Raw genomic sequence first — 22955 nt, forward strand, 5'->3', positions numbered from 1 at the left:
ACATGGAAATTCTACCTCATATATTCACTTAGATTTTATTATTTACAAGTTAAATTACACAGCAGCTTTACACAGCATGAGATGGAAAGTAAAGGAGGAGAGAGAAGAGGGGAGGAAGCTGGCTCCTGAGGTCTTTGGCCACCTCCACCTCGTCCTCTTGTGCGTAGCAAGTCTTCCCTGCTGCCTCTGCCCCAGTTCCTGATCAGCCCTTGGAACACAGGTGTAAGTTGGGTTCTGGCTCCGACAGCCCCAGAGCCACCAGGGCTCCCACTAGCAGCTTCTTCACGGGCGTTGGGGGTGAGTGTGAAGGCATCAGCTGCAGGGAGAAAGGTTAATGCCAGCTGGTGGGATGTTCTACCCCGTCACCCCACCCCTACCCAGCCCTAGGACTCACTTTGTCTAGGCGATGGCGACAAATGAGCCCATTGGAATTCAGGTAGAAGGTGGAATAGGCATCATAGGTCCTGGTGAAGGGAGAAAGGCTCACTGAGGGACAAGGGGACTGGTCCCAAAGTTTAATTCAAGCATTTGTTTTAACTAGTAGTTCCTAAACTTTACTACATATTATATCACCTGGGGATCTTTTAAAAATCCTGAGGTTGTTCCCTGGCCCAATTAAATCAGAATGTCTGGCACCGATATTTTTAAAAGATTCCTGGATGATTCCACTGTCCAGCAAAGTTTGGGAACCACTGGTTTGGGCTGAGCCTAAGAATTTCTTGGGATTCTACTCTGTGCCAGAAATTTACCAGGTACTTTACCTAAGGTTGTGAGGCACCACCTATGAGACGGGAATTTTCATCTGTTCAATAAGTATTTGAGCACACCTACTATGTGCCAGGTAATGTACATGACGAAACTGAGTTCAGAAGCTTCCTAATATATCCAGAGTCCCTATTTTTTGTTAGATTAAAGTAGACAAAAACAAGATCCTGCCCTCAAGTCAGGGTAGATCCAGGACTGTCTAGAAGACTAGATCATAGGTTCCCAAAAGGGTAAGATGAGGAAATTGTAGTGTGTTTCTTTTCTCACTTCTCTTACCGGTAAAGCTCTTCCTTGTCACGTTTATAGAAACGCAGAAAGAGTAGGTGGATGGGCAGCCCCACAAGCCGCCAGCGGGCTTGCAGGGTCCAATTCTCAGAGTGGCGGGTCAGCTGTAGAACCTCCAGCCGAAGCTGTGCAAAATAGTTCCAGGCCAGGAAGCGGCAGAGGGTCAGTGACAGAATGTACCATGTCCGGCCTCTGGGAGGAAGGAATGGGAAAGAAATCTCATGATGGCAGAATCAGAAAACCAAACTGGTATCTGACAGTGGGATGGGGAGCAGTAGTGAGAAGCAGCCTAGAACATTCTCTAATAAGTGAAAATAGCGTTGGGTCCTTTTCCTCCCCAAGGCCCTACCCATTCGTGAATTCTCACTTGGTACGCATGTTCAGGATCTCATTGATGAATTCCACATCCGATGAGTAGAGAGTGTAGTCATGGGAGTGAAGGAAGAGACTGGGAAGCTAGGTAGAAGAAGGCATCAGACCAGGAGGAAAGACAAGATGATCCTATTTCTCAGTTTTCTATATTTAGTGTCTCCTGATTCATGAGTGAAAGGTCATCTCATCCCATGTTTAACTTCCCTAATCCAAACTGAGGAGCATCTTTTCCTTGGGAAATGTTTATAACATTTCTATGCCCGTCTCATGGTTCCCAGAAAGAATCCAGTTGACCGACTCCCTATTTTTAAGAATTACCTACATCCCTTCCCATTTCGGACAAAGGCCACTTCTGAACTGACTTACCTCTTGTCTCAGTCTCTCATACATGACAGCCAGGTGCTCCTCCATACTCGGGTCTCCTGATGGAGTGGCAGGGGAAGAGTGGGCAGTCCCAGAGGCTTGGAAAGGTATCAAAGCCCCAGGACAGGGGCAGGGAGGTCCCTCAAATAGGCTCCTAAGCCCATCCAGGCAGCCGCTGTGTAACTCAGGTCCTGGTCCCTCCTCCCCCTTTCCTGGGGGGAGAACCACCCATGGTGAGGTGAGGGCTTGGACCTGAGGGAGAGGTAGTGGGGGAGCTCGGGGAAGCAGCCGGGTGGGAGGGCTTGGGGGTGGGGGAGACCAGAAAAGAGGCAGAGATGGAGAAGTGGTTGTCATGGAGTGAGGCCAAAGAGGTGGGAGTGGTAGGGCCCGTGGAGAAAGCTGGTCCTAAGGAGGAAGAACAAAAGGGAAAAAGATAAGAATCCAGCTGCTAAATGCCCTGCCATCCAAACTGCCCATTAACACACTTCCGGTCCCACCTGCTCCTGACAGGAGAGATGGAACTACTAGAGGGAAAATTCATCTCCATCTCTACTTAAAACAGGAGGAAACACTTTCCTGTGACAAAAGTACAAATACCTCCCCCAAACATTAGCAAATACTTTTAGATTTGTTTTAAGATTCCAAACCTGTTTGGGGGCAGGTCTGCCTCTCTTACAGCAAGAATCATGAGTGCATATTTGAAGAATGAACAAATGAATGAATAAGTTACAGGTCTTCTTGTACTGCGGCCTCTAACACAACTCCACGAGTGTGTGAAGCAGAGGATATATAGAGAAAAGAACATCCAACTGGAACTAGGAGACTTTTGAGTTCCAATTCTATCATGTAACCTTAGGCACTCTCATTCCCTCAGCCTGAGGGAATGTCCTTCTATAAACGAGGGCGATGAAACCACACTGAGTTATTATGAGGACTATATGAGATAATAATTGTAAATAAAACTTCGCGACCTGTTAAGCAGTAAGCTCATCACCCCAGGAGACTGTTAAAGGCTGGACCTCATGCCCCTGGTTTACTTATGTCGAAACTGCGATGAGGGAGAGGTCACCCAAAGTCAGGCCTGACCCGAGTCCCTGCGTTTCCAACGAACCCCCCCGAGGGGTCTCATTATCGGGAGAGCTGGAGGGCCGCGCGGGTACCTCTGTCCCCGACGGTGTCCCGGAGGCGCCGTCTCCGCCGGGGGCGTGGCCATCTTGCCCGCCCGGGCACAGGGGCCCGAACAGGGTCCACCCGGGCCGGCCTTCCCGCCGGGACCGCTATCCGGGTGCAAGATGCGCGGGCTGCACAGCGCGGCCCGCAGGTCTGTCTGGTCGGCTCCCGGGAGGCGCCGCGAACTTCTCCGCCCCCTGCCCTTCAAATCACCTCCAGGCACAGGTAACCGCGGAAACGCGGGCGAAATGCGGACGCGCACCACCGCCCCAGCTTCCAGCCCGCCTGCCCCCGCTGGCCCGGGAGACCGACGTCCCGTGATCTACACGGCTGGCGGCGCCGCCCTCCGATCCCCACGACCCCTAACCCCTAAACGCACCGCCCCGCACAGGTGGGAAGGAGCGGTGGGACGTCACTGCGCCTGCGCGAAACGGGGCGCGCGCTCCGCCCCACACGCCGACTCTGGGGAGGGTCTCTCCCCGCCCCCTCTCCTCCCCTCCCGCTTCCCCTCTGCTCTCACCTGGGGACGAGCCTGGTAGGCACGGAGGCAGGGGCCGAGGCGCCGGGCTGCTCCCCGGCTGGGCTGGTACATGATCTTCAGGGAATGGAGAAAGCACCTCCCGTGTCCGGCCTCCTCACAGGGGTGAGCGTGCCCCGGAGCCGGCTTCTTGAAGGGGAAAACGGGGAGGGGGGGTGAAGGGCTGAGGGGAGGGAAACGGAGATGTTGCACGCTTGCGCACTGCGGCGGGTTCCAGGGGGGCGCTGGGTCTGCAGTAAGTGCGCCTGCGCTCACTGGATCGGAGGCTGCCTTAGAGCGCTTGCGCAGTAAATTAGCGGCGTCGAGCACTGCTCTCAGCTGTGGCGCTTGCGCAAAAGTGGGCGATGATGGGGCTGAACGGGGCGCGCGAAGAGTGACGGGTGGGATTGAAATAATGACAATCACAGTTTTCAGTAACTCTCGTGATAAAAATAAATACTTTATTGCTGTGGTTAAAAATAAGATACAAATGACTTGGCACTGATAAGAAAGCTTGTCGAATGAATGAATGAATGAATGAATGAATGAATACATTCATTGTGAGGGCGGGCTTTGGCTAGGTCCTGTGTGAGAGAAATAATACTGACTTTGAAGGTGTGAGAGGGGGCTGCGGTCACCAAGGCCTGGTGCTGCGACGTTCCTGCAAGTTTCGAATGAACCTGGCGTTGAACATATCCCCACCCATTGTCCAGGACTGGGCTGGTGGAGCTTGGGCCTGTGGAGGAACTGTGTGCATGGGCTCCTCCCCAGACCCATGCTGTGACAAGACCTGCTCCTCACTGGCAGACCTAGTAGGTGGGAGATGGAGAGTGGGTTACAGGGGTACTAAAGGGAGAATTAAGATCACAGCTTCTTAAAGGGCTGACTGGCTCTTGTGTAGAGGACGTATGATGGGGTATGAGGCTGGAACCATTAGTGCTATGTCCAAACCTGAAACCCCTCAGATACTGCCAAAGGGAAGCACTCGAGTTGAACCTATGGGGAAAGAGGCTTGTAGGGTGTTAGGTGGAAGGCTTTGTGGGAGGAGCTGGTGTCCAGTTCAGAGAGTGAGATTTAGGAGGAGGAAGTAGCTGAGAGTGATGTTAGGGAAAGGAGTCAGAGGTGGTGCCAGGCTGGTAGGGGAGGGGTCAGACCTCACCTATTCTCTGTCTCCTGCTCCCCCTGTTTCAGTTCTTGGTTGCCTGTGGAAATACCAGGCATGTGCATGGGAAGGCTGGAGTAGGTAGTGAATATGGCCTACTTGATTTGAAGATAAGGAGATGAATAACTTACCTGTATTGGGGGATGAGGAATTCAACCGCCCATGGCGGCTATAGCTGCAGCTTTGGGCTACCAGCCCTGGGGGAGTCCTGCTGTAGAAGAAATGTGAGATGATGGGGAAAAGGCTACAGGATGAAGGATGAGTGGGTATGGAGGAATCAGAGGAGAAAATAAAAGGAACAGCACAGGAACAGAGAGAGGAGTAGTTATCATTCCTATGGGATTTAAATCTAAGTTGTGCCCCAGAAAAGGGAAGGGAGCTCATTTTATACCCCAAGATTTTCTGAAGCAGTCCTGACTTGCTGCTTTATTAACTCCTAGTTGAGGTAATGTGTTAAAAGGCCAAATGTGCTCCAAATCATGTCATTAAAACAAATTCAGGGGAATTCCCTGGCAGTCCAGTGGTTAGGACTCCATGCTTCCACTGCAGGGGGCACAGGTTCGATCCCTGGTTGGGGCCTGGTCGGGGAACTAAGATCCCACAAGCCGCGTGGTTCGGCCAAAAACAAACACACACACACAGCCAGATTCACATATATGCAAAAAAATATTTTTTTGTTGGACCAGGTGCCCTGATGTTTGGTTTGGAAAACATGATTACCTTAATTTTAGGATACCTCAGCCAGAGGGAAATAGGGAGTGGTAAGGCTGAATTTAGGAAAAGGACTGTCTTGAGAAAGAGATCCAAGGGTTTAGTGAGGGAGAGGCCAGGAAATCAGCGGGAAGAGGAATTCAGGAAACAATTAGGGGACTGTTATCAGGAGGCAATTAGTGGATCCCAGAGATGTTAGTAAATCTTAACATCTCAGCAAGGGCTGGCCTGGGGTAAAGGGTAGAAGTGACTAGGGAGAGCTAGAGATTTCTGGAGAGAATGGAGGAGTCGATATAGAAGGCTACACAGAAGGATCCAGCGACTACATGAGAGGAGACAATCCGCAGAAGATCCCACAATGAAGATGGGGACAGGCAGACACCAGATCCTGCAAGGGGAGCTCTAAGACTCCTTGCTGGAAGATCTGCAGATCTCAGAGGTGAGGGAGAGAGAGGGACAGAGGTCCTGAGATCCCAGGAAAATAAGGGGTGACGCACAAACGAGGCTGAGACCTTAAGGTTTGTTTTGTGTTTTTTTTTTTTCTTTTGTAGTTTTTATCATTGAAAATGTCCATTTAAAAAACACAAAAGAATTCACACTTTATTCAGACAACACTGAGAGGGAGAAGAAAAAGGAATGAGTCAGAAGAGAGGGAGATCCTGCTCCCAAGGATTTCGGGGAATACAGTAGGGGTATCTGAACTAGCACACATCCAGAGGGTAGGGAGGGGGAAGGATGTTCTATACCCTGGGTATGGAGCAAGGAAGAAGGTTCTTGCTATGGAGGAAAGAAGAAAGGAAGGCCAGAGAAGGAGTTCCCCCATCATCTCAAGACAATCTCACAAGACAGGAATCTATCAGCATCTAGCGACTGGGGAGGGATGGCTGCGAGAGGGTATTCCAGGAGCTAATAGAGCCTTGAGACTCAGGCTTAGTTTCTGAAACTTGGCTAAGAGTGATCCTAGGGTGCTTGCTGGGATCTACTGCCAAGAAACAAACTGCCTCACAGAACCTGGACCCAGGGGAAGTGGTGGTGACTGTAGAAGTGTGGCGAGTCTAGAGCCTCAAAGCAGACATCAGCTCGGGGGTCCCCTGACAGATACACATACACGCAACATGTGGAAATTAAGAGTTTGGCAATGTTGAGTGGGTCCCTTGGGGAGCTGGTAAGTCCCCGGCCTACCTGACTGGACTGCTCTGAAGCAGAGCTCACTTGCTGGCATCAGCAGGCTGATAGGGTAGCTGTGGTCGGTAGCACGAAGCAGTATTAGAGCTACCAGGAGACAGTGTAGTGGGACTATAGGATTCATTCCATGGACAAGACTCTTTAAAAGGTTTCCCTGGTAGAGGAGGCCCTTGGACCTTCCATGGTGTTCTAGAATCTGACTGCAAGAAAGACTATGCTTCTCTGGATAATTAGTAGGAGCCACCCAACCAAGAAGTCTGGCAGCAAATGGGCTGTCTGTGGGAGAGTGTTCAGAGCCCGAGTTAGGTGAGGGGGGTGCTTTCTATGCTAAGAAAAGCTACAAAGCATTAGGCCATCTGGGACCCTGACAACCCAGTTGTCCAAGGAAGGGGAAGAGGGAATCTTATGGGCTCTGTCAGGTTCCCCTGGATGGTGGGGGATACAATGGAAGATCCGGTCTGGGGTTCTCAGGGAGGGGGTCTCTGCCCTCACCAGGTCTCCCAGGGAGGGGAGGGGCTTAGCTGTCTGTCAGTATCGACTCTCATCAGAGCGGGGAAGGGAGCTGTGGAAGGATGTTATGGACAGGAGGAGGGGAGAGGGGAAATGGGGGAGAGAGAAAAACAGAAAGAGAAGTCAGAGGTGAAGAGAAAGCTGGGGAGAGAAAAAAAGGAGAGGCCCACTCTCTGCCTGCCGGGATGGGCTCCTGCCACACAAGGCACTGACCCAGGACTGGTGGCTCCCCAAACTGTGTCAGAGATCCTGCCCCTTCCCAGCAAATGTTAAACCATGATTTCCCCAATCTTAGAGGCTCAGTCACCCACCCAACGGATCTGTGTTCTTCCTGCACTTCCTCCCGGCTCTCACACTTAAACTAGAGTCCCTAGACTCTACATAAAGTCCTATTCTGCTCCTTCACTGTAATTTATTTCCAGACCACTTCCATAACTATTTTCCAATATATTCTTCTTGAAAGGTTTCAGGACTCTCCAGTCCTCCTGTCCTATTGCTTCATGTCTCTGATGGATTTACACTGCCCTCTGCCATTTCTAACACCCTGTCTGACAGTCGTGACATTCCCTAACCCTCCAGCTCCTATTACCTGGTGCGGCGACGCTGGGCTGGGCTGCCGCCTGGGTCAGTAGCAAGCAGAAGGCGGGCGGTGGGGTGCGGGGGGCAGAGGCGCAGGGAACGCAGCAGCTCCTGCTCTGGCACGAAGGGGCGGAGGGGACCCCGTTCTGGCGAGTTTCCCAGGCTGCTGGAGCGCGGGGGTGGGTGGGCTGGAGGTGTAGTACGGCGAGGGGCCCTGTTCAAGGGCCAGGGAGGCTCCACAGCTACCTTCAGAACTGGGGAGAGGGAGAAAAAAGAGCAAGACAGAGAAGAAAAAGGAAAGGGAAGAGAGTCATGACAGCAAAGATTAGAGTAGAAAAAAGAGAAATCAGAGCCTTTAGAACAAATCTTTCCCCTGGGTTAAGGCCGCCCAGGCCCAGATCCCCTACCCCAGTCTTACATTCTCGGTCACTAGAGGAGTATGGCTTTATGTCTCCCTCTGCTCTCTTGGGTGGCAGCTTCCTTGCTGGAGCTGGCAGTGGAGAGGACACAGGCAAGGTAAGCATTAGGAGGCATACTGTGCACCCCTTCACTACCCCCATGACCCCAAACCTCTGATCCCTGACACCACAGTTCCTCCGGGGAAAGACTCCAGCTCCACCGCAGAAGCAGCTCTGTGGCACTGCCATCACACCAAAAGGGAATTCGGGGGGAAGGCTGGAGCATTTTGAGGAGAGCCAGAAGGAGTAGGCTGAATGCACAGTTGGGGGAAAAGATCTGGGGGAGACTGTGGGGCCTGGGAGACGCAAGAGAAGGGCAACCAAGGGAGGAGAGCTCTTACTGTCAGTGGGCGCTGTCAGGCCCCCCTGGGATTCTGGGGCAGTGGAATGGTCCCAGCTGGGCCACCGAGGACCCCAGGTCCCTCTAGACGAGACGGACAAAGCCCTTAGTTAATCAGGAATTGCTTTGGAGAGGTCAGGGGAGGCTGGGGTGGGGCAGAACCTCCCCTTCCGGAGCAAAGATAGAAAGAGATTTACGTTTTATAAGGGGGAAAAAAGGATGAGGTAAAAACACAGACACCTGGAAAGGAGTTACCAGGTCAGAGTAAATGGGAGGCTAACGGACTGTCCCAGCCCTGCCTCCAGCCTCCTCACTTCTCCACTTTCCCCTCCCTTTCCCTCTCAAGAGGTTCTTTCTCCATCACACGTGGCAAATGAGAGACTGCCCAGCGGATCCACTTAAACTTTAGGGTCCCCTCCCGTGTGGACCTGGTCCTCACCGTCCTTGTTGGCTCTCTCTCCCTCTCACAGCTTTGGTCAGCAGGAGCTAGATGGGGGAAGCCTTGGAAATCAGAGCAGGTCACAGATATGAACTGCCTCTCTGTGCCTGATACTGGTAGATGCTAATCACTGGTGACAGATTGCTGTCTGGGTGGTGGTTACTCTGTTTCCTGGCCACAGAGGAGGTGAGAGAGCTAGCCACAGAGCCAGCTCCTTCAGGAAAGGGCCCTTCTGTGCAAGTGTGCACAGCAAGGCCAGAAGGCTGTGCCCCTCGGCCTTGAGGAGGAGGAAGGGGTGGGGCTCAGCCCGGCAGGGAGCATGTGTGTGGATGAGGATGGAATGTGGAACCTGGGCAGCATTTCAGTACCTCCTAGGTATGGTTTCTCCAGATCAATTTCATTATTTGGTTGGAAATGTTATAAATTCTGAGTGTTATCTTCTAAAACTAGTATTTAAGCTTTGGACCATTCATGTCACTATTCTACGACTGGAAATGGAAGGGCTGACTGCACTTGCCTGTCCCTCACTGGCTGACAGAAGCCTGAGGAGTTTATAAAGGAACATGACTCTGGCCTATTTTGATGGGCCTGAAGCAGCAAGAGGCTCCATCAATGTCAACTGTCAAACAGGCTCCCAGTGAGCTTGCTTAGTTTAAAGTCTTGCCAAGTATAAATACACTGAGCTCCCATGAGGGTAGAGGACATGGGTAATGTCTGCTGGGGACTTGGGTTGCTTTAGAATTCTCCCAAACTGCCCACAGATTGCACTGAGTTCCCAGTGGCCTCCAGAGTGACTAGCCATCACAGCACTACAGATCCACCCATTCAATGCAGCTTTACCAGTGGGCATAGGATCAACCGCAGCAGCACAAGAGTGTCGAGTTGCCCTCAGAGAGGTAGCAGGGGGCCCTGTGAGGAAGGAAGCGGTGGTGCCCCTCAGTGAGGGGTCCAGTGGGACCAAGAATCCACCTCCTTCCTTCCCTTCACCCCAACTGCTTGACCAACACACACAAGGTGAGAAAACTTACGATGCTGATGGGCAAAGAATCCTTCGAAGATCACGAAGTTGTTCACCTGTAAGATGAAACAAGCAAAATATATTTGTCCATTCAGCCACTCAGCACATACTTGCGTATAGAACCCTGTGCTAGAAAAACCACAGTGGGAGGAACAAAAGCCAGCCTTCCTGTCCTTGTTGACAGACTCAGTCAAAATCTGAGACCCTGACAAGCCGATCCTAAAGTTGAATTGCAAAGGACCTTGAAGAGTCAAAATAATCTTCAAGATTAACAAAGGAATAACAAATCTGGGGAGGATTCACACTTCCTGATTTCAAGACTTACTACAAAGCTACAGTAATCAAAATAGTGTGGTAGAGGCACAGGATAGACATATAGACCAATGGAATGAACAGAGTTCAGAAATAAACCCATGTGTCTATGGTCACCTGATTTTCAATAAAGGTGCCAAGACCATTCAATAGGGAAAGTATAACTTCTTCAACAACTGGTGTTTGGATAACTGAGTATCTACATGCAAGATAATTAATTTGGACCAAAAAACAGCTAAAAATGGATCAAACAGCTAAATGTAAGAGCTAACACTATGAAACTCTTAGAAGGAAACATTGAGGAAAATCTTGATGACTTTGGACATGGTTTCTTAAATATGACACCAAAAGCATAAGCAACAAAAGGAAAAAATAAATTACACTTCATCAAAAGTAAAAACTTTTGTGCGTCAAAAGACACTATCAAGAAAACCCACAGAATAGGAGGAAATATTTGCAAATCATATATCTAATAAGGGTATTGTATCCAGAACATAAAGAACTCTTCCAGAACAAACAGACAAAAAACATAATTTTAAAAATGGGCATAGGGCTTCCCTGGTGGCACAGTGGTTAAGAATCCACTTGCCAATGCAGCAGACATGGGTTCGAGTCCTGGTCCAGGAAGATCCCACATGCCACAGAGCAACTAAGCCCGTGCGCCGCAACTACTGGGCCTGCGCTCTAGAGCCTGCAAACCACAACTACCGAGCCCGTGTGCCACAACTACTGAAGCTCACACGCCTAGAGCCCATGCTCCACAATAAGAGAAGCCACCGCAATGACCTGCGCACCACAACGAAGAGTGGTGCTCACTGCAACTAGAGAAAGCCGCATGCAGCAACAAAGACCCAGTGCAGCCAAAAATAAAATAATAATTAATTATTTTTTTTAAAAAAGGGCACAGACTTGAATAAACATTTCTCCAAAGAAGATATACAAATGGCCAATAAGCACTTGAAAAGATGCTCAACACCATTAGTCATTAGGGAAATGCAAATCAAAACACAAAGAGATACAACTTCACAACCATTATTATGGCTATTATAAAAAGAAAAAAGAAAAATAAATTTTGGTGAGGATGTCAAGATACCAGAGCTACCATACATTGCTGATGGAGATGTAAAATGTTACAGTCATTGTGGAAAAACTGTTTCTCAGTTCCTCAAAAAGTTAAACACAGGATTACCATATGACCCAGCAATTCTACTCTTAGGTATATACCCAGGAAAACTGGAAATATATGTACTTGGAGACATGGCTTGCCCAAAGTCTAGCAGCTACAAGTGGCAGGACTGGGTCTCAAATCCCAGACTCCTGATTCTAGTTGAGGCATTTCAGCCAGGAATACAGTGTAGTCATTAGAGGGGGCTATGGGTTCAAATTCAAGCTCTATCATTTATTAGCTGTGCAAACTTGGTCAAGTCACTAATCTGTATAAACCCAAAATGGGGTCAATAATGGCAACTAGGGCTTCCCTGGTGGCGCAGTGGTTGAGAGTCCGCCTGCCGATGCAGGGGACATGGGTTCGTGCCCGAGTCTGGGAGGATCCCACATGCCGCGGAGCAGCTGGGCCCGTGAGCCATGGCCGCTGAGCCTGTGCATCTGGAGCCTGTGCTCCGCAATGGGAGAGGCCACAACAGTGAGAGGCCCACGTACCACAAAAAAAAAAATAATAATAATAATAATGGCAACTACCTCAAAGAAAGAGATAATGCATGTAGATACCACACAGAGCTCATGAAACATCAGTTGTTACTGGGTTGGCCAAAAAGTTCGTTCGGGTTTTCCAGACGGCTGTTACAGAAAACTGGAACGAACTTTTTGGCCAACCCAATATTATTTACACTCTATTCTACCCTGCTCTTACATGTTACCTGGGTAATGCATCTGATGCTGGATACTGTGTTTCTTCCGTTGCTCTCTGCTGCCTCTTAATGGAAAAATGATGTCCTACTCTGGGAGCACATTCTGAGGAGACCCTGTCTATCTCCTGCCTTCACCCTGCTGTAATGTCTACCAACCCTCCCACCCTCATCCTCCCTCAACAAGCATATGCCCAGCACTCCAGCCAAACAAAACTGCTTGCAGTGCCCTGAAAGGTAGATTAATATCTCTCTGACTTTGCTCGTGCTGGTTCCTACATGAAAAGCACCTTAGCCTGCCCACTTCTGTCCACCTGATGAACACCCTTCAAGATTAAGTCAAGCCTAACTCACTTATGCCCCCTCTGTAAGCACACCAGTTAATCATGTTACAAGGGATTAACTTGTCCGTACTCCTACCCAAGGCTCGCTTGTCAACCCAATCCCAAGCCCACTCAACGACACTGCTTCAGCAATTCTTCCCACTTTCTCTGACATCATCAGATTTTCTCTCTACTGAGTCATTCTTATGCTGTTCATTTTTATGCAACTGAAAAGAATCAACCCTCTCTTGATCCATATCCCCCTCTAGCTCTTGCTCTATTTCTGTTCACATTAAAGCAGCATTTAAAAGAGTGGCCTATTCTTGCTGCCTCCAGTTCTGAGCTTCTCAATCTCCTAAAGCCACTCCATCCAGGCTTCCACCAACCAGGGTGCGGAAACCGCTTGTCAGGAACACCAGTGGCTTCAGGCAGCTAAATCCAACGGTCACTTCTCAGACCTCTTCTTACCTCACTGATCAGGAGCATTTGACTCAGTAAGCCATTCCTTCCTTTTGCAAACACTTTCTTCACTGGCCTTGCAGGTCACTTTACTTCTAAGTTTGCATCTACTTCACTAGTCACTCCTCAGCTGCATTTGCTGCTTCTTCTCCTTCCTGACTTTCCAAGAGTGCCCAAGGGCTCAAGTCCTTGGACCACTTCTTTATAGATATCACTCCATGGCGGTTTCATCCTATCTCACTGCTTTCAGTACCCTACGTGTGGTGAAAACTCTCCATCCCGAACCTCTTCTCTGAACTCCAGGGAAGTAACCAACCTGGACTCATCATGGACATCTCCAATTAACATATTCAAAATGGACTCCTACTATTTTCCCCCAAAGCTGCTCCACCTTCCATCAGTTAATGCAATGACATCCTTCCAAGTGCTCAGGCCAACAACTTTGGGATCACCCTTAACTCCCTCTTTTTTCTTCACAAACAAACTATCAAGAAAAATTATTTGCTTTAACTTCAAAATACCTAAAATTTGACCACTCCTTATCATCTCTACTGCTACCATTTCAGACTGAGCCACCACCATTTTTCAGCAGGATTGTTGCTTCCTACCTTGCTTGTACCCTTACCCCTCTACTACCTATTCTTAACAGGCAAAGTACTCTGGTTTAAAGTAAGTCACATCATATTCTCCCTCTGCTCAAACCCCTCTGATGGCTCTCCTTTTCTCACTTAAAGGCCAAAGTCTTTGCAATAGCCTATAGAGTCCTAAATGTCTTTCCTCCCCCATTACTGCTCTGATCTCATCTACCACACTCCCCCCTCACTCATGCTGCTCTAGGCACACCAGCCAATTTTCCAGGTGCACTCCCACCTCATGGCCTTTGCACTAGCCATTCCCTTTCCCTGGGATGCTCCCCCTCCAGATATTACTTAGCTCATAGTCTCACCTCTTTTTAAGTTATTGCTCAAGTGACACTTTCTCAGTGAGGCGTTTCCTGCTTATCCCATTTAAACCTGCAATCCCACACACTCCCATCCTCACATGGTACTTTCCCAAGCCTTCTTACTTGCTCTCATTTTCCTAGAGCACTTATCATCAATCATAGTATATACTTGTTTATTATGTTTGTCTGTCTCCCCAAGTAGAATATAAGCTCCGTGAGAACAGAGACTTTTATCTGTTTCATTGAATAAAGTCTTTCTAGAGCCCAGAACAGTGCCAGGTACTCTAATAAATATATGTTGAATGAATGGACAGCATTAGCACCATTATATTGCATCTACTTATAAACAAACCACCTTCCCCAAAATAGACCAAATCTCCCTGAGGACAGGGAATGTATATTATTCTGAGCCCTTACTAAATCTTGATAGACTAGGTAATGGTCTATGTGAAAACAAGGAAATGAAAATGAGCTATATTTGGGGCAAAAACAGATTTTTGGGTGTACACAACAGCCCATGATGAAGAATAAAAATAGATGAGAGTGAAATAGCTGCAGGATGAGAGATGGTACCCTGCCCCCCCAGAACTTAGCTGTATAAAATAAGTCCTATATAATGGGGAATAAGGAGTGCTCGGAAGGTACCAGTTGTTTGCCGGCAAAAAATAAATAAATTCAGTGGGAATGCTCAGTGGGGTCTACTCTCTGAAACCTCTAACCTGTGGGACTGTGGTCTCCAGGTTGTAGTGTTTATTCAGGAACTTCAGCAGCTTCTGTGAGGGTCTGTCAATAGCCAGTTGGTGTGGTTCAACTCGCTCCTTCTGCAGGGAACAGGAGACTCAGGGTAGGAGCAGGCATGGGGAAAGCAGGCCAACAGGAACCCAGTCACCTGGGAAGGATATGGGAACATGGGGTGGGGGGTGGGAGGCAGGGCCTCTGGAAGGACTCAGGACAAGGGGCCTTTGATCTCCATTTTGGATGAACTGGTGAAGAGATAAGTAATACCTGCAACATATACTGGAAGAGTTCTCGTCCATGGCCATGGCGTTGAAGTGACTCATGGATGTAAAAGTCCAAGATGCAAAGTGGTTCTACCTCATTGTGAGCCTCACGGTCATCCTAAGAGGTAAAAGAACAACAAAGATCTTCTAGGACCCAGACATCATTGCCACCTTCCAACCTCCAGCACTTCTGTTCTCAGGAGACAAGGCATATGAACTTTCAGTTTCCAATGACACTCACCAGTACAAAGAGTTTCTTATATCCAACTTTAAGGAAGCCAACAATGGCTCCTTTTCCAGCCCTGTAGGATGGGGAAAATAACAATAATGAGCAGCTATCTGGAAGAGGTAGAGTCAAAAAAGGGAGAGGGGCTGGGAGAGGGAGGAATTAAGTATAGGGTAGAACGGTATTTGGCACTCACAGTCGAGCTGAAGTATCTTTGAGTATATACATAACATGGCGGTTACTCTGCATCCTTGATGCACTGGTGATGGGAGCAGGAAGATGCTGGGCCTGCCAGGAATTTGAAGAGACTTTCTACAAGTCCCTTCCACAGGACCCAGGCCTCCCTTACCAACTGTCCCCAGAGAGGCCTCCCTTTACTCCATGTAGACTCCCCATTACCTTAGCAGAAGCCTTGCCCAGTTCATCTACAATGGTCATAATTTGCTGCTGCAGATCAACACTACAGAAATAGAGGAGATCAAGAGTCAGATACTCACTGAATTAGAGGGTCCTGGGCACTCACTCCCTGGGAATCTGGGTGATAACCACAACCCCAGTTTAGTACTTCAGGCCCTCTGCCTTTACCTTGGAATCTTCCAACCTGATTTCCCACCCCACTCTTCTGGAACTCAAACTTTTGCCACACCTCCTTTCAGTGTGGTACACTCCCTCCTCCCTTGAAGTTATTGTGGGGAAGCAGGAAGGGCAGGTCAACTACATCCTTTGGTTGGGACCACCATGGGGCCAAGGGATGAAAGGTGACAGATTCAAGCCCCAATCAACCCCACTAGTTCTAGGATAAAAGGTCACCAAAAAGGCGAGCCAGGACATCAAAAGGGGCAGACACTAGTCAGTGAGAAGGGGGCGTGGTGCCTGGACCAGGTTTCAAGAGGAAGCGGGAGAGAAGGGCCGTGGGGCAGGTTTGAGATGTCACCGGGCCGGCGCTGTGGTTCCGGGTCGGCGGGCCGGTGGCCGTAGGTGCTGGTCTAGCACCGTGATCCGCTCCGGGAGCAGCGCGTCCACATCGAACGGGAACTCCATGGCCCATTGTGCGCGGCCGGATCCGCCCCACGCTATGTCACTTCCGCCGCTCCGCCACCGCCCCGCCCACCGCAATCTTTACTTCCTCTGCCGCTCCCCCGGGTCCCTAGGGGGTCGCCCCGCCCCCTTCCACCACCACCGCCCCCTCCCCACCACCTGCCAACATCCCGGCAGCCGGCCGGGAGACCCCGTTCTTTTTGCCAGACCAGCTGTCACTTAGCAACGCCACTCATCCCATCCGCGCCTCCCACGGCAGCCGGTGCCATAGCAACGCATTTTTCTTAGGCCTAGTGTCTCATTCTCTAAGCCTTTAGCCCCTCAGTGAACAGCTGGGTATGGTGGGAACACTGTGCATCGGGCACAGGGGTCACAAGTGATCATCACATAATGGCACAACTGCTCATCCCAGGTGGCTTCTGGTCCCAAGAGTGCACTGGTCAGACTGGCTCAAGCCTGACCACTCCTCTCCCCACAGCAGCACCCATTGCCCCCCAATCCTCCATAGCATTCATCTGAAATGCAGCCCAGAGACAGGATACAGCTTTATTGTGGAAAAACCCAGTTGGCACAGGTCTGAAACAATAGCAGAATGTATAGCCCATCTATTGACAATACATAGGGGCTGGGGCTTCTGATACACATCTGTACTGCCCTCCCTCAGCCTCGGATGTATTTATCCCTTTCACCAACAATCATTTCCTTTCTCTGGCCCTGGGCCTGCCACTGGCCACAATGTAGACAGCTCTTCGGGGTGAGATACTGTGTAAGGGACCCTCTGGCTCCCTTCCTAGTCTACAGCTCCTACAGAGCAGTCTGGGTGCCCGCCTGCTCAGTGGAGGAGGCTTCAGCTGGGGCTGTGAGGGGCACCTTGGGCATTGACTCAGGCGGAGGGCCACTTTCTTCTCGGAGATGGCCCTGGTACAGCCGACGAAGGCGGGACAGCTCTCTCTCTGGTGGCTGTTTCCAGCTGTACCATGGGTACCAGGGGTCACCTGAAACCAGAGTAGGGGCTGGCGGAGTGGCACTCACAGCTCCATGAGAGGTACTGAAGTCAGGATCCCGGGGTTCAACCTGGGGAATGTGGTAACTGAGGAGACCTGGGGGATTAAAAAAAAAGAGAATGCGAGGGAAGAGAGGACAAGTACTTCAGATTCAGACAGATAATAAGAAAAATGACCTATAAAGGGAGGGGGGGACCAGTCAGAGCCACTGGGTACAGTTATGCATGTGGTATGCTGCACAGAAGCAACTGGCCAAGGGGGCACTTGTGGGCTGACATGCTGCCCAGGCTCTTGCCTGCCAAGCTGTGCAGGCCTGTGCCAGGGCTATGAAGCTGCATCTGCCCTAACAGAGGGGTACCTTTTCCTAATTTGTGCAGAAGTGTCATGGAGCCCAGGGTCAGAAATTTATACAAAGCTCCTCCTATGATTTAGACATGGCACTGGGACAACATTTATGAATTAAGAAGGCAGAGAAAGAGGAAGAAAAAGGGGACAGGGCAATGACAAGAGACTCAGGAGAGGAAACAAGAGACAGTGGAGTGATGAAAGAAGAAATTCTTTGGAAGAACATGGGTGTTATCTTCTTAGGTAAGTGGGAGCATTTATATCCACCCTCCAGCCCTAAGTCACCTTCCTTATGCCTAACAAAACTGCCCTGTGCCCCTTCTCATGCTTACCATGATCCCTGGCTTTCTGGATGGCCTGGGTCAACTTCTTGTGTTGCTTCATACAGACCCCTGTGAAAAAAGGTAACTCAGAGATCATTTTTATAAGTCACAGTAAATAAAGAACACAAGTGCTTCTACATGGTGATAGAGGCTTAGATTTGGAAGACCTAGCTCTACCTAATGACCCCATTCCCTTGACCCCTCCACAAGGCTCGGTTTCCCCTTCTGCCCAGTGGGAAGAACCTTCTCTCTTTCTCTGAGAACCAAGATGAAGACTTAGAAGGGTCTAGCCACTATAGAGAAGCCACTTAACGGTAAAGGTTTCAAGACAGGGAGCAGAACACAATCCAAAGGGCAAGTGTCGTTAGTTAAAGCGCTGAGTTGGACAATCCACAGAGAAAGATTCAATAAAGGAAGAATGGATTTTAGATCTGGGCAAGACGATCTGAGAAAGTAGCAAAATAGTCCCTTCAGGCTTTTACTGCCTGACTATAGAACTCTTCTTAAAACTCCTTGGGAATTCCCTGGCAGTCCAGTGGTTAGGGGCTCTGTGCTCTCACTGCCGCGAGCCCAAGTTCAATCCCGGTTGGGAAACTAAAATCCCACAAGCCGTGTGGTGTGGCCAAAAAAACCCACAAAAAAACAAACTAAGCCAAAACAAAAACAAACTCCTTGACAAACCAAACTCCACGGGTCATGCTACCATGCCACAAAAGGGTGGATTCCGATTATTTGCAAATTTATCTTGCTTTGGAGCAGGGGTTGGCAAAATGTTCTCTTTACAGGGCCATATACGGGAGGCAATGTGGCATATGTTTTAGGCATATATTATAGTCTGTCTCAGCTCCTCAATTCTGCCATTGTAGCCTGGAAGGAGTTGTAGACAATATGAAAATAAATGAACATGACAGTGAGCCAGATTTGGCCTGTGACTGTAGTTAGGGAATAGATGTAATCTTGAATTGGTGAGCTTACACCAAATTTGGGAAATCTAACTGAATTATCAATGGAATAAAAAAGTAAGGTCAATTTATGAGAAAGCCTTTCCGTAAAAGTGAAGAGAACCTATAGAAAGGAAACAATCAGGACCATTTACCTTTTAACAGTTCCATTTAGATAGTTTGCTTATACTAGTACTCGCCTGTATCTTTTGTCCACATGTAACTGTTTTAGCGTGTGAGTATCCCCATTAGGCCGAGATTTCCAAAAGGTTCCATCACATTTTTTAGGCCATTAGTAGGAACCACCAAATAAATACCTGTTGTCTGTCTTAATAAATGTAAGAAGTGCTGTAAGGAAAAGCTATTCTGGCAGTGACAGGGATGATGGGCTGACCTGTATATGGAGCATGGAAGATGATACCCGTGTGGGTGCAGACAAACTGTTCCAAGAGCTTCACATTCTGTAGGAAAAAGTGGTGGAGAAACAAGAGAGAGGGAAGGGAAGGTAGCAAGATGATTAAAGACTAAAAGTGCACAATCCCTGCACACCCACACAAATGACCTTGACCCTTCTACATCTCTCCAGGTGCTACTTTCCTTCAGGTCCTGGTTTTAGCCCCATCCCTTTACTGAACACATTCTTGCAAACTTTTTCCCTTTCCTGGCCTTCCAACCATTTCACATACACATCCTATGTTTTGTCACTGAGACTCACATAGAATTCTCTTCTGCAGGGGTTAGGTTCTAAAGTCAGCCCTTCATGCAACAAATTAGGGACAGTCTGTTGGAAAATCCCTGAAATCACCCAGAAAATGTAGTATTTTTTTTTTTTTTTTTTTTTTTGCGGTATGCGGGCCTCTCACTGTTGTGGCCTCTCCCGTTGCGGAGCACAGGCTCCGGACGCGCAGGCCTAGCGGCCATGGCTCACGGGCTTAGTTGCTCCGGGGCATGTGGGATCTTCCCGGACCAGGGCACGAACCCGTGTCTCCTGCATCGGCAGGCGGATTCTCAACCACTGCGCCACCAGGGAAGCCCCAGTATGTGTTATAATGTACATTTACAAATGATTAACTTACATAAAATCATGGTATTTGTAATGTATATGTTTACTAAAATCAATTTTAGAGATTTAATTATTAGAAGGACTCCCAACCAGTAATTAATCACAGGTGGTGAGACTCCCAGAGAAAAAGCAGGTATATCTGTGCAGTGGAATGGCGGGCAGAATCATCTGCACTCTTCAATCTGTAATCTTTCTCTCTCAGTCATGCAATTTGTTATAAACTGTATACAAATGATTATAGCCTTTTTTTGGCAAGCAATTATAGACAGCTGAAATTGAGAAGTATCTTCTGAACTCCTCTACAACCTGTATCAGAAGGAGCCTGAGAGCAGTCAGACACCCCCATCTGCTGATTGACTGACACTTGAATGCCCTCTGACTTCCCTGATGACCAGCCATTCAGCTTCTGCCCCCATACCTTGTAATACTGCAAGCTCGGAAGGGCACTTTTCCACTATCATCTTTATAAGGTTTTTGAATCCTTTAAGGAACAAGTTCTGTCCTTCTCACAATGAAGGTTTTTTGAAAAACTAACTAGATTATACCTTGCTTCATGTATCTGCCCTCCAGCCCCAAGTCTCAGCATGCCACCAAACATCAACATGACAATGAAATAAAGAAAATCTCAGGAAAAAACTAGTCCAATCTACTTGCTAACAACTGTGATTGATATAAATAAACCTTTTGGCATTGCCCTCACATTAGAAAAACATTTCTCTTGCCAATTTAGACTGTAAATTTCATAGACAAGGGATGAAACTTTTTAGTAAAACCCAGAGTAGAGCACAAAAGGCTGGAAGGAGGAATATTTTTATATTACCAGAAAGTCAATACAAATTGGACATTAAGGGAACCAGGATATGAAGAGCGGGGCACCTAAGGTAATCTCTTTAGCATTGCAAAAAAGGCTCCAAGTCTTTAACTTGGAGAAAAGATTCTCCTTACCCTAAAGTCAACGTGCAACTTCTGATCCCGGCAGATGGGGCAGGGATTCCCAGCAATTTTATTTCCACGCTGTAGAGAGAAGAAACTGGCAGGTGAAGCTGTTCAAAGCCCTGTCAGAAAGAGTGCTGCTGGGGACTTCCCTGGTGGCGCCGTGGTTAAGAATCTGCCCGCCAATGCAGGGGGACACGGGTTCGAGCCCTGGTCTGGAACGATCCCACATGATGCCGAGGAACTAAGCTCGTGCACCACAACTACTGAGCCTGCGCTCTAGAGCCCGTGCTCCACAACAAGAGAAGCCACTGCAATGAGAAGTCCATGCACTTCAACAAAGAGTAGCCCCTGCTCCCTGCAACTAGGGAAAGCCCGCATGCAGCAACGAAGACCCAACGCAGACAAAAATTAAAATAAATAATAAATTAAAAAAAAAAAAAAGAAAGTGCTGCTGCCGCTGTCACTATGGCCTCCAACCCCACTCCACATCCACGTGCCACACTCAGAAACTCACAATACATGTCTTTCGAGTCCGCTGTGGGGGTATTCCACCTTTGTGGTTGCGACGGTAGTCAGCCCAGACAGGGCGAGAACCATAGCGGTTCTGGTATTCTGAAATGAAAGACGATACAAGTTATTCCTGGGTGGTGGTGATGAGCAGGTCTCTGTCCAGTTATTTCACACCTCACTTGACCCTCCCCTTCCCCATTTACAAGTACCTTCTGAGTCCAGATATTTCCAGGGTTCATCCTTATAAGGGGAAACCGGAAGTTGGGGCAAAGAATCGTCCTCAGGGGGGGCTTTGGTGCAAAGAGTCTGGAGGGGAACCTATAAAAGGAGGGGCAGAGGCGAAATGAGACAATGAGTTCAAGGACAAGACCTGATTGGTTTGCTGCCCACATTTCAGGGAGAAAGGGGAAGGCGCACGTCCACTGTGTAAATGAAATACAGCAGGAATATGCTGTATATGGGAGGTAGCATTTTGTGGGAGATTAAGTTTACATCAACAATGACTATCCCTACCTCCAACTGGATCTTGAAAGAAAAGGTAACATTAGAAGATAAACTAGCACAGATGACTGGGAAGCAAATTTATTTGAAAAGACAACTCAAAAACCTGGCACGTATAAAGCATTCATGCTTTCCGTAATGAACTCAGTCTACTGGAGGAAAAGGGAGAATGTCCATCTTCTTGGAATTAAGATGTGTGGCAGGAAGGGGATGCAAAGGACATGCGAGTCTCCAACTCTATCCAATCCAATCACTGTTGAAGGTCAACATTCCATATGGCAGAACAAACTTTGAGTCCTAACACTACCTCTAAAGCTACCGGGCCTGTAGTTATAACTCTGTGGTGACCCCTGTCACCACTTTTCAGTCCCACTTTAGGGAGTGGCAGTTGGGCAAGCCTTCCCATCTCACCCTGCCCCACCAAGAATCTGCCCTGCCCATAACCTCCAGGGTGGTTGAGTACGTGAGGCTGGAGGGAAAACTCAATCCAAAGTTAAGCTCTCATGTATGCTTTGATAAGAAACTGATTTAGTGAGATAAAGAGCCAAGTAACTGGTCCCAGGTCATGAGAATGTATCCTGGCTTTATTGGAAGATAGTAGGGCTGGTAGAAGTTAGTGTCCCTCAACCCAAGAACACTTCCTGGCATCGAAGATTTAGACACCACCTGTACAGTTAACAGTTGGTTTGTGTACGGCCAAGAGATCCATTCCACCGCCTAATTATTCAGCCGAGATGGAAACCTGGGAAGAGGAGGACATCCAACCCTTGCTCTTTACCCTCGACTCGAGATTAGAAAACGTGCGCTGTTTTGAGGAATGAGAAGGGAAGGAGGAGGGTGGTGGAAGCAAAGCGTTGCCTTGACAGCCAAGGCAGAAGCACTTGGGAAGGCCTCCGCTCCTGGATTCCCAGCAGTGGAGAAACGACCTCGAAAAGTTACAACCAAATGTGGGGTTGTACAAAATGTGCCCCAAGGAGTTACCTGAACTCCGTAGGCACCTCTGAAGGGCGAAATGCTAGGAAGGCGCCTCAGCAACACGTTCAATATGGAGGCAGCCATCTTGACATACGCACAAAGCAGGAAAAGCGACTGCGCATGCTCTAGGAAATAGATTAGGGTAGGGCCAAGGACGACCCCGCAGTGCGGAAGGCGGCAGCGCATCTGCGTCAGGACGGAAGCGTGAAAGGGAAGCCGTAGGGAGAGGCCAATTTCAACTGCGTCATTATCGAATTCGGCCTCAAAATTGCGTTTTTGCTGAACCAGCCACTACGACTCTTAGATCGCATTCTTA

At 48.8% G+C, this 22955-nt stretch overlaps 3 protein-coding genes across 9 annotated transcripts; all 3 read right to left on the reverse strand.

Moving 5' to 3' along the window:
* Positions 1–19: 19 nt before the first annotated feature.
* On the reverse strand, positions 20–3772 carry C10H6orf136 (chromosome 10 C6orf136 homolog). 2 transcript variants are annotated; one of them, XM_059075725.2, is made up of 6 exons: positions 3476–3772; positions 1789–2190; positions 1418–1506; positions 1042–1242; positions 395–464; positions 20–316 (listed from the first exon to the last, which is right to left on the reverse strand). In XM_059075725.2, the coding sequence occupies exons 1-6, from the start codon at positions 3545–3547 to the stop codon at positions 203–205; spliced, it is 948 nt and encodes a 315-aa protein (XP_058931708.1). In that variant the 5' UTR covers positions 3548–3772; the 3' UTR covers positions 20–202. The 2 variants fall into 2 exon arrangements, with proteins under 2 accessions (XP_058931708.1, XP_058931709.1); XM_059075726.2 differs by having other exon boundaries at positions 2946–3718.
* Positions 3773–3906: 134 nt separating this feature from the next.
* Positions 3907–16250, reverse strand: ATAT1 (alpha tubulin acetyltransferase 1). Of its 5 annotated transcripts, none has more exons than XM_067006531.1 (13): positions 15938–16072; positions 15403–15463; positions 15200–15291; positions 15019–15079; positions 14782–14895; positions 14496–14597; positions 9885–9930; positions 9697–9765; positions 8038–8109; positions 7630–7873; positions 4766–4842; positions 4632–4674; positions 3907–4281 (listed from the first exon to the last, which is right to left on the reverse strand). In XM_067006531.1, the coding sequence occupies exons 1-13, from the start codon at positions 16042–16044 to the stop codon at positions 4107–4109; spliced, it is 1263 nt and encodes a 420-aa protein (XP_066862632.1). In that variant the 5' UTR covers positions 16045–16072; the 3' UTR covers positions 3907–4106. The 5 variants fall into 5 exon arrangements, with proteins under 5 accessions (XP_066862632.1, XP_058931716.1, XP_066862633.1 ...); XM_059075733.2 differs by having other exon boundaries at positions 4766–4845; XM_067006532.1 differs by lacking the exon at positions 9697–9765 and having other exon boundaries at positions 4766–4845; positions 15938–16074.
* Positions 16251–16568: 318 nt separating this feature from the next.
* MRPS18B (mitochondrial ribosomal protein S18B) lies at positions 16569–22778 on the reverse strand. 2 transcript variants are annotated; one of them, XM_059075622.2, is made up of 7 exons: positions 22646–22778; positions 21373–21481; positions 21168–21265; positions 20663–20731; positions 19049–19115; positions 17723–17782; positions 16569–17141 (listed from the first exon to the last, which is right to left on the reverse strand). In XM_059075622.2, exons 1-7 carry the CDS (start codon positions 22721–22723, stop codon positions 16846–16848), a joined length of 777 nt encoding a protein of 258 aa, XP_058931605.2. In that variant the 5' UTR covers positions 22724–22778; the 3' UTR covers positions 16569–16845. The 2 variants fall into 2 exon arrangements, with proteins under 2 accessions (XP_058931605.2, XP_066862634.1); XM_067006533.1 differs by lacking the exon at positions 20663–20731 and having other exon boundaries at positions 22646–22751.
* Between the last annotated feature and the right edge of the window lie 177 nt (positions 22779–22955).

The sequence above is a fragment of the Kogia breviceps genome, chromosome 10, assembly GCF_026419965.1.
Source record: "Kogia breviceps isolate mKogBre1 chromosome 10, mKogBre1 haplotype 1, whole genome shotgun sequence".
Lineage (NCBI taxonomy): Eukaryota > Metazoa > Chordata > Mammalia > Artiodactyla > Physeteridae > Kogia > Kogia breviceps.

Excerpts from the sequence above, each read along its gene's own strand:
- MRPS18B (XM_059075622.2), bottom strand. The coding sequence starts at position 22,723 with ATGGCTGCCTCCATATTGAACGTGTTGCTGAGGCGCCTTCCTAGCATT. Across the intron at positions 20,732-21,167 it reads GGACTCGAAAGACATGTATT|CGTGGAAATAAAATTGCTGG; the intron begins GTGAGTTTCTGA and ends TTCTCTCTACAG. Across the intron at positions 17,142-17,722 it reads CCAGAAAGCCAGGGATCATG|GTCTCCTCAGTTACCACATT; the intron begins GTAAGCATGAGA and ends TTAATCCCCCAG.
- ATAT1 (XM_059075733.2), bottom strand. The coding sequence starts at position 16,044 with ATGGAGTTCCCGTTCGATGTGGACGCGCTGCTCCCGGAGCGGATCACG. Across the intron at positions 15,080-15,199 it reads AAAGATACTTCAGCTCGACT|GGCTGGAAAAGGAGCCATTG; the intron begins GTGAGTGCCAAA and ends CCCATCCTACAG. Across the intron at positions 4,675-4,765 it reads TTCCTCATCCCCCAATACAG|GCAACCAAGAACTGAAACAG; the intron begins GTAAGTTATTCA and ends GTATTTCCACAG.
- C10H6orf136 (XM_059075725.2), bottom strand. The coding sequence starts at position 3,547 with ATGTACCAGCCCAGCCGGGGAGCAGCCCGGCGCCTCGGCCCCTGCCTC. Across the intron at positions 2,191-3,475 it reads CCTACCAGGCTCGTCCCCAG|GACCAGCTTTCTCCACGGGC; the intron begins GTGAGAGCAGAG and ends CTTCCTCCTTAG. Across the intron at positions 1,243-1,417 it reads ATCCTGAACATGCGTACCAA|AGGCCGGACATGGTACATTC; the intron begins GTGAGAATTCAC and ends CCTTCCTCCCAG.